At 31.3% G+C, this 12944-nt stretch overlaps 1 protein-coding gene across 2 annotated transcripts; it reads right to left on the reverse strand.

Moving 5' to 3' along the window:
• Nucleotides 1-4285: 4285 nt before the first annotated feature.
• Nucleotides 4286-12500, reverse strand: Rop (Syntaxin-binding protein Rop). Of its 2 annotated transcripts, none has more exons than XM_018510814.1 (11): nt 12432-12500; nt 8481-8777; nt 7268-7371; nt 6719-6867; nt 6372-6587; nt 6191-6289; nt 5897-6104; nt 5565-5813; nt 5286-5473; nt 5045-5199; nt 4286-4937 (listed from the first exon to the last, which is right to left on the reverse strand). In XM_018510814.1, the coding sequence occupies exons 1-11, from the start codon at nt 12457-12459 to the stop codon at nt 4876-4878; spliced, it is 1755 nt and encodes a 584-aa protein (XP_018366316.1). In that variant the 5' UTR covers nt 12460-12500; the 3' UTR covers nt 4286-4875. The 2 variants fall into 2 exon arrangements, with proteins under 2 accessions (XP_018366316.1, XP_018366317.1); XM_018510815.1 differs by lacking the exon at nt 7268-7371 and adding an exon at nt 7692-7795.
• Nucleotides 12501-12944: the final 444 nt, after the last annotated feature.

Consider the following 12944-nt stretch of genomic DNA (forward strand, 5'->3'; position numbering starts at 1 on the left):
GGCAGAACATATTTTCTCGCGAATTTTAATATTATACTAAAGATGTGATAAAAATGGTGATTGTAATTGACATGCTACCCAAATTATTATTATCGTAAGTAGTCTGAAAGATTCGGGATGCATACCCTCCTGTAATAAGATCACTGCCGGTATTTGACGGATGCTTAACTTTTCTTTGCAAATGGATCTTGTAAATTTGACGTAAAATCAGAATAAATTAAGTTTACTCTCCACTAAAGATTGTTCTTCTTCTTTGTATCGGATACTGTAACCAGCGTACGACAAGGCGGAAAGACTTTGGTATGATGAAATTATTGAGATATCTTGAACGCGATGAAATAGTGCTGTTATAAATATCTTAACGACTTTTTATCGCGATATTATTAAGTTTTATATTTACAAATTAATAATTAATGGTAAATATGATCTAATTGTTGTTAGTATTTCTTCTGCGTTTATCAATATTTTATATCAATATTTTATATTTTATCAATATTTACTCCCGGCCGAGGTAATATTTTTTCGCAATAAGAATTAATTATTTACAGATTTTAATATATTATTCATCATTATTAAGATCGTTTCGAAGATGCGAATAAGCATCAAAAATTTGTTAAATTGCTAGTCAATTTAACTCGTGATATTACTGCGGTAGTTTAGTAGAGTTAGCGTTTCAAGACCGGAAATTTTTCGGCGCGCGTTTCTGTGGGACTACATACGTAGTATATAAATTCACATAAGAATCATACAAGCATTAAGATCCAGCTAGACCGTGTAAGGCTTCGATTCTATAGTTTGTGTTATCACATGTACGGTCCTATAATATATTATATTATTCAATATTTTATTAAACATTATGGTTTAGAAAAATTTGTGTTATCGTATGTATTTTCGACGTATTCGTATAATCCCGCATTACTAAAATTATACTTCTATATAATCATTTTTATTATATTTTGAACAGCATTTATGATTGTATATTGTATTTTAAATTATTATTGTAATATTGAATTGTATAAAGAATTTCAATAAACGATGATATCAAACAAATTGTGTAATATGATTGCTAATTATTGTATTGTATTTCGCTATTTATATTGCAATATGATTAGCAAAATATAATAAAATAATTAGACATAAAAATAAAAAATATATTAAAAATATATTCACCTGCAAAAACGGCTTACTAAATTTATTAGTGGCTCGTTTTTTTTTTTGCGGGTGAGTATATTTACCAAGAAAAGAGGACCGCCGATAAAATCGGGGGTGGTGGAGGGCCTCTTCAGGTTGATTTTTGTTTTTATTTATTTAAATTTTCTTTACAACTTTAAATTAAATGTACATGTTTGCTTACAATTACAAGAAGTCCAACTTTATTTAACGACTTGCAAATATATTTGATAAAAACAAAACAACCTTTTGAATACTATCAAAGATAGTATAAAAATTTGTATTTTAATGTGAAATGAATAGCGAAATAAAATTTGTTAATTATGCTTCTATTATATCAAATTTGTATTATATTTTGAACAGCATTTATGATTGTATATTGTATTTTAAATTGTTATTATTGTAATATTGAATTCTATAAAGAATTTCAATAAAAGATAATATCAAACAAATTATGTAATATGATTGCTAATTATTGTATTGTATTTCGCTATTTATATTGCAATGATTAGCAAAATATAATAAAATAATTAGACATAAAAATAAAAAAATATACTTACCTGCAAAAATGGACTACTAAATTTATTAGTAATTCGTTTTTTTATGGGTAAGTATACTTACAAAGAAAAGAGGACCGCCGATAAAATCGGCGGGGGTGGTGGAGGGCCTCTAACTCGTTTTTGCTAAATTAAATCTTAATTCAACGATATGTGATTGAAAAGTTTGAAGTCTATTCGAAGACTATAATTGCTAGTGATTAGTGATTACAGAGATTTTGGAATATATTTACATACTAGTAATTATGTTTGGCAAAAACGGGCTAAAAATTTGCATAAAAAAACGTAATTTGTGTTATCTCAAGTGAAGACAAAAAAAATTTTAAACCAGATCCGGTGACACTGTGAGCCTTAGCGAATTATTAGACGAAGGTAACAAAGCGATCTTAATTGTTAGTTTGATACTTTTATTTTATTTCTAAAAATTTAATTATGTGTATTGTACTTCAGGTTTGAAGAGAGCACTGCAGAAACTGAAAGAGAAAGAACACGACAGAGTATAGTCGCAAGAAAAGCTAAAGGCAGTGACTTTGATCTTAACAAATGTTATCCAGGACATGATTCTGAACGACATTCAAGAGGTTTTAGCCGTCAGTCGGGACACCTTGCGTAATGCTAATGCCGGCGGTACTATAACTTTCAAGCTTTGTAACTCCAAAAGTATTTCATGAAAAAATATTTTATTATAGTGTTTTGGAAAGCTCTCGAGATGTGCTATAAGAATATGCAATGAAAAATAAAGTGTTCCATTTAAAAAAATTGATCTGACCTTGACCTAATCTTGAAGACGCCACGCAAGGTCAAACGGATATGATCAGTAAATAGATCTTTTGGAACCCTACAACTTTTGTCTGAAACACTTTTCTGTAATACTTATATTTTCTATGATATTCAGATGTCCCGGTACTTTTTCCCCACCCTATGTATATATATATATATATAGTGTCAAAAGTCGGGAAAACAATCGAATATCTCGAAAATAAAGCATTTTTGTGCAAATTTTATGCACAAAGTGGGATTTTGCTACACCGTCTCAAAGAGACCGTGTAGAATTAGCGTGACATTTAAAATTTGAAAATAAAAGTCAAGCGGGAACAGGGTTTTAGCATAATAATGGTACAGTGTACACCATGGTGTGCACCACTCTAGAGTAGTATAGCAGGCACTGTAACTGAATATAACGCTTACACGCAATTGGTGCGGTGTGAGACTGCACCCAGTGTATCCCAAGAGAAAACGCTATTAGTTTGCATCTAACCACGTCCTACTCCATCACATATTACTATAATTCCATTACGAATTTCAATATAATATTTTAGAAACATATTTTTAAGACTCCAAACATTACAAAAAAATGTAAAAAAGAAAAAAAATCGATTTTTGTAACCCATTAGTGGTGTTCCCCTTTAAGACGCCCTCTAGGGCTGCGTTCCACTTAACGCTTATAACGCTCGTGGAATCATTTCATCCTTGTCGTTTATAAAATGTTAAACAAGGACAAACGATGCTCGCGAGCATTGCGAACGTTAAGTGGAATGCAGCCTAGATGATATGGCTAATGTTCATGCCAACTTTGCACACATTCGCTAAATATTGGTCTATATTCAATATGGATAATTATGTATATCAAGTCTGTGTATAATATTTGCTAATATTGGCGAACTATATCGATCGCCTTTGATAACCTTCGGAAGCTTCATTAATTGTAATCGATATCAAGATTTTTCTAAATAAGACATCATCTAAACAGATTTTTTTCTATCATATTTATTATCATATTCTCTTATAATTCTGTGTTCAATTGGCATAAATGTGGCATAGTAATAATTAAAAAGAGACTCCAGAGTAGAGCGCATCATAGGCCTTTATAAGTAGAACATTTCTCAATCTATAATCTACATACATACATACATACATATACATATATTATAACAGGATATACTTTATAAATATTGTTTAACTTTGTAATAATCTCTCCGCTAATAGATCGCAACATTTATTGACATTACATTAATAATTATTACCAGTATTGTTCATTGATCAACGCAAATTTCTGATTTGAAAGCGTTTCTTTATCACAACTGTAGAACAACGATTGCGATAAATTTTGCAATACTGGTACATTATAATTGTTGTACCTGTATTACAATTCAACAAAAGCAGTCCTAATTGAATTTGTCAAAGAGAGAGCTGAACATTTTTTCATATATATCATGAATATTATATATTAAAAAATTACATTAAATATAGCATCTGAATTGGCAATTGATAAAATGAAGAGTGCATAAGAGTGCATAAACCGATAAAAGTACAGATAAATAAGTTAACAAAGGAAGAATAAGTATCAGACTGTATACATCTAGCGAGTTTCTGTATATATCTAGCGATTTTATTTTACATTCAATACCATTGATTAGAGATTTAAGAAATAATAATATTGAATAAATAACTTTATATCACTGTTACACATCGATAATACATTTAAAGAGAATTAAGTCAAATGTGTCATGACATTTATAGATTTAATGTCTCTATTATAATAGAATTTTTTAGAAGAAATAAAAGTATGCTGAGAACAAAAACAATTTACACATAAGATGTCAATTTGAATATGGTAAATTTCAACGAGGAAAAAAAATAACAAAATACTAATAACAAGAAATGTACAGGAATATCACGATCCTTTTCTGTGAAGATACAGCTTCACAAATTCCTTTTTATTACTAATAAAGAATAATGATGATATATTTCTAGAGCTTTGCTAAAGACTCGATTACGATACCATTGAAAGGCTCGATTATACAGCTTCGTGCGATTTATATCAATATTGCCAAAATGTCTCATACGATTTCTGATTATGTATTCGCGCAGGCACTTGATAACTCGGTCTGATCAAGACTCTTCGTGCTCTTATTAATACACGAATACTTTCATTGTTATTCAACTGACAACGGGATACTTGCTTAATTTCTGCCCGAAATGCTTTCGCTTAAAGAGAATTGACTCTGTGTTCGTTATTTAGTTAAATAGCCTAATTTTATACCTCGAGATCATTCATGGCTTCATAAATGGTATTACTGATGGAATTGAAGCTAATGGCAAATTAAGAATTCAGGAATGTTATCTCTTTTTGTTAAATATCAACCATTTAGACGTGTAGTTTACTTAAATCATTCAGGAATGATTTTGGTGTAATTATATGGGATGAACCTATAAAAATACATAAATATTTTATAATAATAGATAAATTTTCAATCATGTTTTGGTTATAAATTGTTTTTTATCTCAAATAGAAATTGGATACAAAAAATTCTTACCGATTATGACTTCCCAATTTTTTAATGCGTTTGTAACTTCATATGCACATCGTATTTCAGAGAAGCACATTCCTCCAACTATAAAAACAATCAAACGAGGAACGTTTTTGATAGTCTGTTGACCTTTGTCTTTGTGCCAGTGTCCATATCGTGCGCTACAAGTTTACAAATGATTAATATTTTTAAAAACCTAATAATAACAAATTGATGTAGATAAAGAAAAAGTAGCATTATTGCATACCTGGTTGGTGCATGATATCCTGAACTAGCTGCACGGCCGGCAAGAAACGGAAAATGTTTAGAATCAAGTTTATCTTCAATAGAATCCTCCATAACGTCCTTGATGACTGGCGTCCAACGGCTCATTTGATAAGTTTGCTCTGTGATTCTTTCCTTTCGTGGTACCGTATACAACTTTTTACGATTGCTCTATAAAACAACATTGTAAAAAATAGAATTAAATCATTATTTAAAATGCTACTATAAAACTTTTTAATATGAGATATGATCTGCAACTTACATCTACAACAACATTAATGCCGAGATTTGCCATATTGACAATAGTCTGTTTATCATCAACAGATACTTGGGCATGGTGAACTAAACGATTAAGATTCTCATCCGTGATACCGTTTTTGCTAATGACGTATAAAGCTATAATGCGTAATTTATCCAAATGATTTACAGTCTGATCAAGTAAAATCGGTGTGATATTCCTCATATGATCTTTGATACGTTCGCCTTCTGCATCAGTACCCATGGCTAAGTCCTAGAACACGATTAAAAATACTTATAATTAAAAGATATCTCTTATTAAATGGATTATAGGGTAGTGATTATGATATTACGCACTTGCTCCACTTTACAAAGTTTATCTACATTTCCTTGATAACGCTTCATGCAATCTTCGGCTAATTGTAAATGTGTAGCATATTTGCTCAATTCTTTTTGATATTGCGGCATCTTTTTGATCATTTGCGACAAGTCTCGCATACTTTGCTTATCGCCCTGCGGCATTCTTTTTGATTCTGTAAACTTTTTCAAATTTTTAGTGACGTTCCTGGAAAATAACGTTTTATTGTTACACAATATTCTTTATAATTATTAATCTTTTGAGGAAAGATTAAAACTTATATTTATACATACTGAGAGACTACGGCAATATGTTGATGCCTAAGTTCAACCCATAAATCATCATTTTCATCCAATAATACTTCTTTTTCTTGACCCGCTGTTGCCTCAAACCTATTTAATATTATAGTTTTATTAACATTAAAGTTTTATTTTAAATTTGTGCAATATAGTTTTGTTAAATATATTTACTTACCTGTAGACATCATTATCAATGTCTAGCAAATCATATGCCATAGCTTGCAGTGTAAGTTCATGTAGTAAAGGTGAGACGCAATCAAATCCTCTGTCTAAAATCAATAATTGAGAACGAGCTTTCTCAGGTCCTTCTCCCATTGTTGGTTCATCAGCTTTGTATGCATCTAGTTTCTGTTGCACCAATTGAGCGAGTTCAACATTGCGGTCGAAGTCACTATGATACATATTAATAGCATTTATTTAGTGCTATCAAAAATTGTGTAATTATTCTTTATCGACAAGAGAAGAAATCACAATTAACAATAAGTTATTAATGTTTTTAAATCACATTTAGATTGAAATTACCTGCGATATCTAACTGATGGATATTCTCCAAGTGTGGCGCAAAGTGTTGCAATTTGTTCAGCAATACGCTCCATATTGGCTGACCTCAGATTAAAGAAAGAGGGGTTGTAAAAGCAAGCAAAAGTTTCACGCGAGTCCAATGAGAAGACCTAAGAAAACAGCAGATTCAGTTTGCGATATTCTCAATACGACAAAGAAAAGTAAATTTAATTACAAAGTTTTGTACTTGAAGCAAAAATAAATAAGCATGCCAATTAGTAACTTTAAAAATAACAAAATCGGGCTATACGGATAATTCGATTAGTGATCACATTACAAGCATGTACGTACAACATACAGATATTTTGAGTCAAAAGGAAAAGTGGTGTGAAGAAGACTTTCCTCAACAAGAAGTCTATATCGCCTAATTTTTTGCGATCTAAAAGTAAACTGACGATCCGGAAAAAGCAGAGAAGCTCTCTAAGCTTGTGAATGCTCGAAGATTGAAGATAAATTTCGCGCTCTAGAGCTACAACTAGCGTCTATTATTTTCGTCTGCTTAATCGTCACCTGCGATTCGTACGGCAAGAATGCGATGTTGATCTCTTTGAGGGTTTTGATCTTTTTAGCAGCAAGAGACTTGCAGATTTCATTGAACAGCTCCTCCGGGCATACTGGCATCAATTGCAAGCATGAATGCATTCTGATTATTAGTATGTGCTTGTTTATGAATAATGTGAAAGGCTTAGAGGATGGATTGGACAGATTGGATGAGAGGATAACGCTGTATCAATATCGTCCCGATTTACATCCAGACCCGTGCGATAATATCAAATTTATGTGATTAAAGACCGAGAAGTGAACATAGAACGCGTGAATGAATAATTATTTTATAGCGTTTTGTATATGTGTCTCTGTACGTGTGTGTATGTCCACCACCATGAAGGACGAAACGGTCAAACATTTTTTCTTGCCATAGTGTTCGTTGCTTTACCTGCTCTTCATATGGTATGAAAGCGATGTTGATCTCTTTTAGTGTCTTTATGTGCTTAGCTACCAGCGAGTGACACAATTCTTTGAACAACTCGTCAGGGCATGCTGCAAAGAGATATACTGAGTATGTCAAAACACGAGAAATTAAAAAGAAATCGAACCGATAATTTTGTACGATCGTTCTTCTCAAAACATCAGTGAGCTTATTAATTTATATTTTAAGAGAGAATCACTAAACACCCGTATCGCTGTGAATTTAGATGATCGGATACCCTCGCATGGAGACCTGTTGTGGGAATTAGTAGGATATATAAATAGGTTCAATTTAACGAATTTCGAATAACTTGGGTAAAATATTTAAGATGTCTAATTATACGTATATTATCATTTAATATTATATTTAATATATTAAAAATTAAGAGTCAAGTATATTAAAAATGATTTAATAAATTAATAACTAAAGCATTTAACTAAAACCATGTTACAATAAATTTAAATTTGAGTAAATATTAATTCATACTGAATTATATTTAAATAATCTGTACATACCACAAATTGTAAAATTAATAAAACGAGATCGAGATAATTCTGTATACTAATTCATTCAGAAAGAATTTTTTTTCGAAATTTCTGAGAAGTAGTTAATCTACATTTTACTTTTTGCTTTTTCTATTTTGACAGACAATTTATGAAATTGCGCAGTCATTCGGAAAAAAAAAATAGATAGTTTGGATTCATTTTTGGAAGAGGATATCCTTAGAGAATATAGGATTAAATGTAGGAAATATACCTTCTGTGAAGTATACATGGGCGACTTTGTAAGTTGTTCTTGTCGGATTACTGAAGTCATCGATCAATTTCTGCACCGACGGATTACAAGGCGTAATGAGGTAAATGGCTTCCATCGTCGGCAGAGGTTCGCGCTTCTTATTGATATCCTCCACCAGGGTAATACCCTGAGCGCTGATATCGTGCATCTTGCAGCAAGCGGACACCATTCTCATTGCAAGCTGATCCACTACCAAGATTCGCCATTCTACCCCACCTGTTGACTTCTTCTTTTGCTTGATCACCTCGTTCATAATCTCTGCGACATGAGAGAATTAATTATCCCGATGATAAATTCGCGCGTAGAGAATTGTGAACTTATATTGTGAACTCTATCTGAGGCTAGAATAATTATTTCAACTTGGGCAACAATACAAGAACTAAGTAATTGAAGCAACTATTAATTTTATATTTTACAAGATTTCAAACATGAAATTTTAATAAGCAAATTTTATAAGCAACTTTATCTCTTTTTAACGAAATGAAAATTATAAAAGAAAATTATAAAAGAATATTCTTTGCTGCAACTGTACAAAAGTGTAATATTTATATCACACTTTGTAATAGAGAAATCAATACTTTAATAATTACATTTCTCTCGCACGGAATATATACGGTGCGTGTTTCACTGAATATATGAACCAAACGAATACGTATCACTTTTTTTTTTGCTTCAACGACACAACTCAATAAATATTATTTTTTTAGCTTAGAAAAAAAGCAGAAAAAGAATGAAAATACGAAAAAAAAGGAAAATTAATATTACAAAATGTAATGATTTAAAATATTCAAACTCATTTTCTAGAAAACTTTGTTTGTGTTATAGCAAATCAGTAGCGATAATTAAATAAAAAAGATATATTATTTCAATCGATTAACTTCCATTTGTTGATCATGTTATTCAAGTCTAAATGTTAACGCAATATTCTGTCTGCATCTATGACTACTACACTCTTTTCATATTGAAATTTTTGAATAATATACTGTTATATTAACTTTTTAATTCTGTGACGAGGACAAGATTGATGTAAAGAAGTTTATGATACTGAATGATTGTAAGTTGCTGTTTACTGAGAATGGTTCTATGAGAATCGAAACGCGCGTTTGGAGAGAATTTTAAATATATTATAATATATAAATCTGAATTTCTTACACTAACAGCTTGTTTAAGAAGGCTGATTGCCCTTTATTGATACTTATTTGAAATTTTTAATTCTTTGAGCCATTAGAGACTTTGTAATTTAAAATAAGAATATCTTTATGGATGCCTCTATATAATTCGCAAATCGCAAAATGTAGATTGTAAATGCTGACGTAGAATGACAATCAATTATCGCACGCAAGATACACGCAGGATGAAAACCAACCGTACAAAATGAAAACACAAATTTTCATTCTGCATCTGCGTTTGCGAACTATGTCTTACGACGTAGAGACACCTTAATATTGCAATAATTGACTCGATAATTGCTATCTAAGATCTTTTGTTTAATACTAGAACTGATAGTGATATTTTGGCTGCACTAATTATTTCAATTTTCTTTTATATTCGATATACGAATACAAAAATATTAATAGAAAATTGTAAACATAAAATAAATAATTCTAATATATAAATAATATCAAAATAACTTTTCACCAGGGTTGGGTAAGTTACTTTTTTCTTTTAACTAAGTTAAGTTAAAGTTAACAACCTTGAAAATTTAACTTAGTTAAGATACAAGTTAATGTATAATGAAATTAATTGAATTAAAAGTTAAGTTAATAAAAAAAAGTAATTGAAAAATTAAAAGTTAAATTTTTTTCTATTTTATGATTTCAGAGTCTTACAAATAACGGAAATGACAAACATATACTTCATTTAGAATATACTTTATATTTTATTTAAACTTTTTGTTTATATATGTACTGTTATATATATATAGATTTCTACCTATCAAAAACCAGATACATTAAAATATACGGTTTTTGCTAAATTGAAATCAATACATAATGTAAATAATGTATACAAACAAAACTTTTAAGTAAAATATAGAGTATGTTCTAAATGAAGTATATGTTTGAGTCTGAGACTTAACTTCAACAAATTTAAATAAAAAGTTAATAGTTATCGATAAAATGTAACTAAATAAAGTTAAAAAGTTAAGAGTCTAAAATGTAACTAAGTTAAGTTAAAATTATTTAACTTTTCAACTTTTTAACTTAACTTTTAGCTTTTTAACTTGGCACTACCCAACCCTGCTTTTCACAAAACAAAAATGAGAGTAGGAAATAAACAAATTGATTTTGACGATTTTAGTGAGATAATAGAATTATGTTCTTTAAACTTTGCTAGTTCTAGTTTAAATAATACAATCAGATTACGTTTGAAAAGTAAAAGATAAGAGCTTGTAATTTTCTTATAATATTATTTTATTTAAGAAATCGTTGGAAAAAAAATTAATAATCAGAGGAAATTAATTGTAGCTCCAACGAAAATGAGTAAGCACCATTAACTCTTCACACGAGTCATTGACAGCTGTTGATATCGCAATGATTGATTGATAATTAACCAAGCTGATGGACTAAGAGGTCCTTTGACGTTTTCCAACACGTATATTGATCGTCTTTACAGAGAGATGACGTCACTGTGTACAGGCACGTATCAACGAAGTCGCAAGCCTCGTTTTTTCGATATTCTCATAAGTAAAAAAATCAATTATTTATACGTGTACAAGACACGTAAAAAGATCTTTCTTAATCTCTAGTACAGAAAATAAAAACTTTGCGACTTTCAACGATGTAAAAAAAAAACAAAAGGTATTTTTTAGCCGGATAACTTCTAAGAAATTTTTATATGAAAATCAGATAATTAATTTCTAAAATAATTTTTATATAGATAAAAAAAGTTCGAGTCAATAATATTATACCGTATTATATTGTATCCAATACATCAAATAATTTTGCTTTACGAAAGTTTCTGTAATATTGACAATATAAAATCTTTATTTTTTGTATTAATATTTATGGAATATTTATTTCATTTAATATTTTCACGCTTTTAAAAACTACGCGTATGTAACATAAAATAATTCTGTACGTATATTGATTTTGCAAACGTATAGAAATGCAATAGCAAATTAAATAGATAGTTTCATTTACACACATTTTGATAACATCTTGAAATCCGACATGTACTGCTCTGAAAAAGCAACAGTTTTATCGAGGAATATCGAGGTGCGCCGTAGAAACACGATCGAAAACCTCACCGCTGAATGAGTACTTGACATTTTTGCCAAATTTTTAGTAAATTAAACACAAGTTAAACTTAATTGGAACGAGCGTTTCCTCCAATTCTTTAACATCAGATAATCGTGCGTCTATGAACAATGACTGACGTTTATAAGAATGTTTGTAAAGAATGTTTTACATTTACACCTCGATATTCGTCAATTCATCAATTATGCAGATACCAAATTAGTAACAATTCCAAGATAATAAGCTCAGTTTTTGACGTCGCAAGCACGCAGAAATGATTTGTGTTTAGGTGAGATGATCGACACGCGACGATCGTGATAAGGTATATTTTTCCGTATTTAGCATCAAGAATTGAACTCGATAGTGGACCGATCGCTAGGTCAGAATTCTCGCAAGATGCGACGAAGATTGGATATGTATCTCGAGCATGTTCACGCTCGGCAGTAGCGTTTGACATTTCTCCGTCGTCCAATGTCTCTGGCTCCAGCCACCCGATGATATCATCGGGGAGCGTGTACGCCCAATTAAGACGGATCTCTTGACGTGATTGCGAGATCGGCTGACGCGAGATCGACGCGATTGAGACGCCGCGCGAGTCGCCTGACGATGACGCGCAATAATGTTTACAAATAAATCCTATGCCGCGCGAAATTAACGCTTTTTTTACGTTACTCACTTTGACCGACTTGTCCCTTGAGCGCCATTTTGACAGGACTGACTATCGGTTCGTTCGCCAGATGGCGACGCGCGAATCGCGATGCGCTGATAATCTCGAGTTGCGGCGCGAAGTTGGCCGAGTGTCTGTTTCGCTTCGATCGGCGCCTGCGCACCCGCCCCCTACGAGGAGCACTCAGAACGTTAAAACTCAGTACGGGGACGCGCCACCGGCGCCACTGGCCACTGCTTCGTCGTTATTATTAGTGATCCCGTTCGCGCGCGCGATTAGCCAACTTTTTCACGCGTCTTTTGTTTTCCTCCTTTTCTTTTCCCTCTCGCTTCGAGGAGAAAAAGATACCTTACTGAAAAAATCATGTCACAACGTTACACGATGAAATCATGTACGTAATTAGAACAATGTAAATCATGTAAATCACGTATTGTATGATTGGTTTATATTACATTTGAAATTCAGTGAGGAACTAAGGGAAAAAACCAATATTAGTTGCTTTCCATTTAGACACAAGTGAAA

Source organism: Trachymyrmex cornetzi, unplaced genomic scaffold, assembly GCF_001594075.2.
Source record: "Trachymyrmex cornetzi isolate Tcor2-1 unplaced genomic scaffold, Tcor1.1 scaffold35, whole genome shotgun sequence".
Classification (NCBI taxonomy): domain Eukaryota; kingdom Metazoa; phylum Arthropoda; class Insecta; order Hymenoptera; family Formicidae; genus Trachymyrmex; species Trachymyrmex cornetzi.

What these genes read in the sequence shown, in the direction of transcription:
- Rop (XM_018510814.1), bottom strand. Translation starts at nt 12,459, where the DNA reads ATGGCGCTCAAGGGACAAGTCGGTCAAA. An exon ending in ATTGATAATGATGTCTACAG is followed by an intron (nt 6,290 to 6,371) that starts GTAAGTAAATAT and finishes AATATTAAATAG; the next exon opens with GTTTGAGGCAACAGCGGGTC. An exon ending in AAATTGGGAAGTCATAATCG is followed by an intron (nt 4,938 to 5,044) that starts GTAAGAATTTTT and finishes GTATTTTTATAG; the next exon opens with GTTCATCCCATATAATTACA.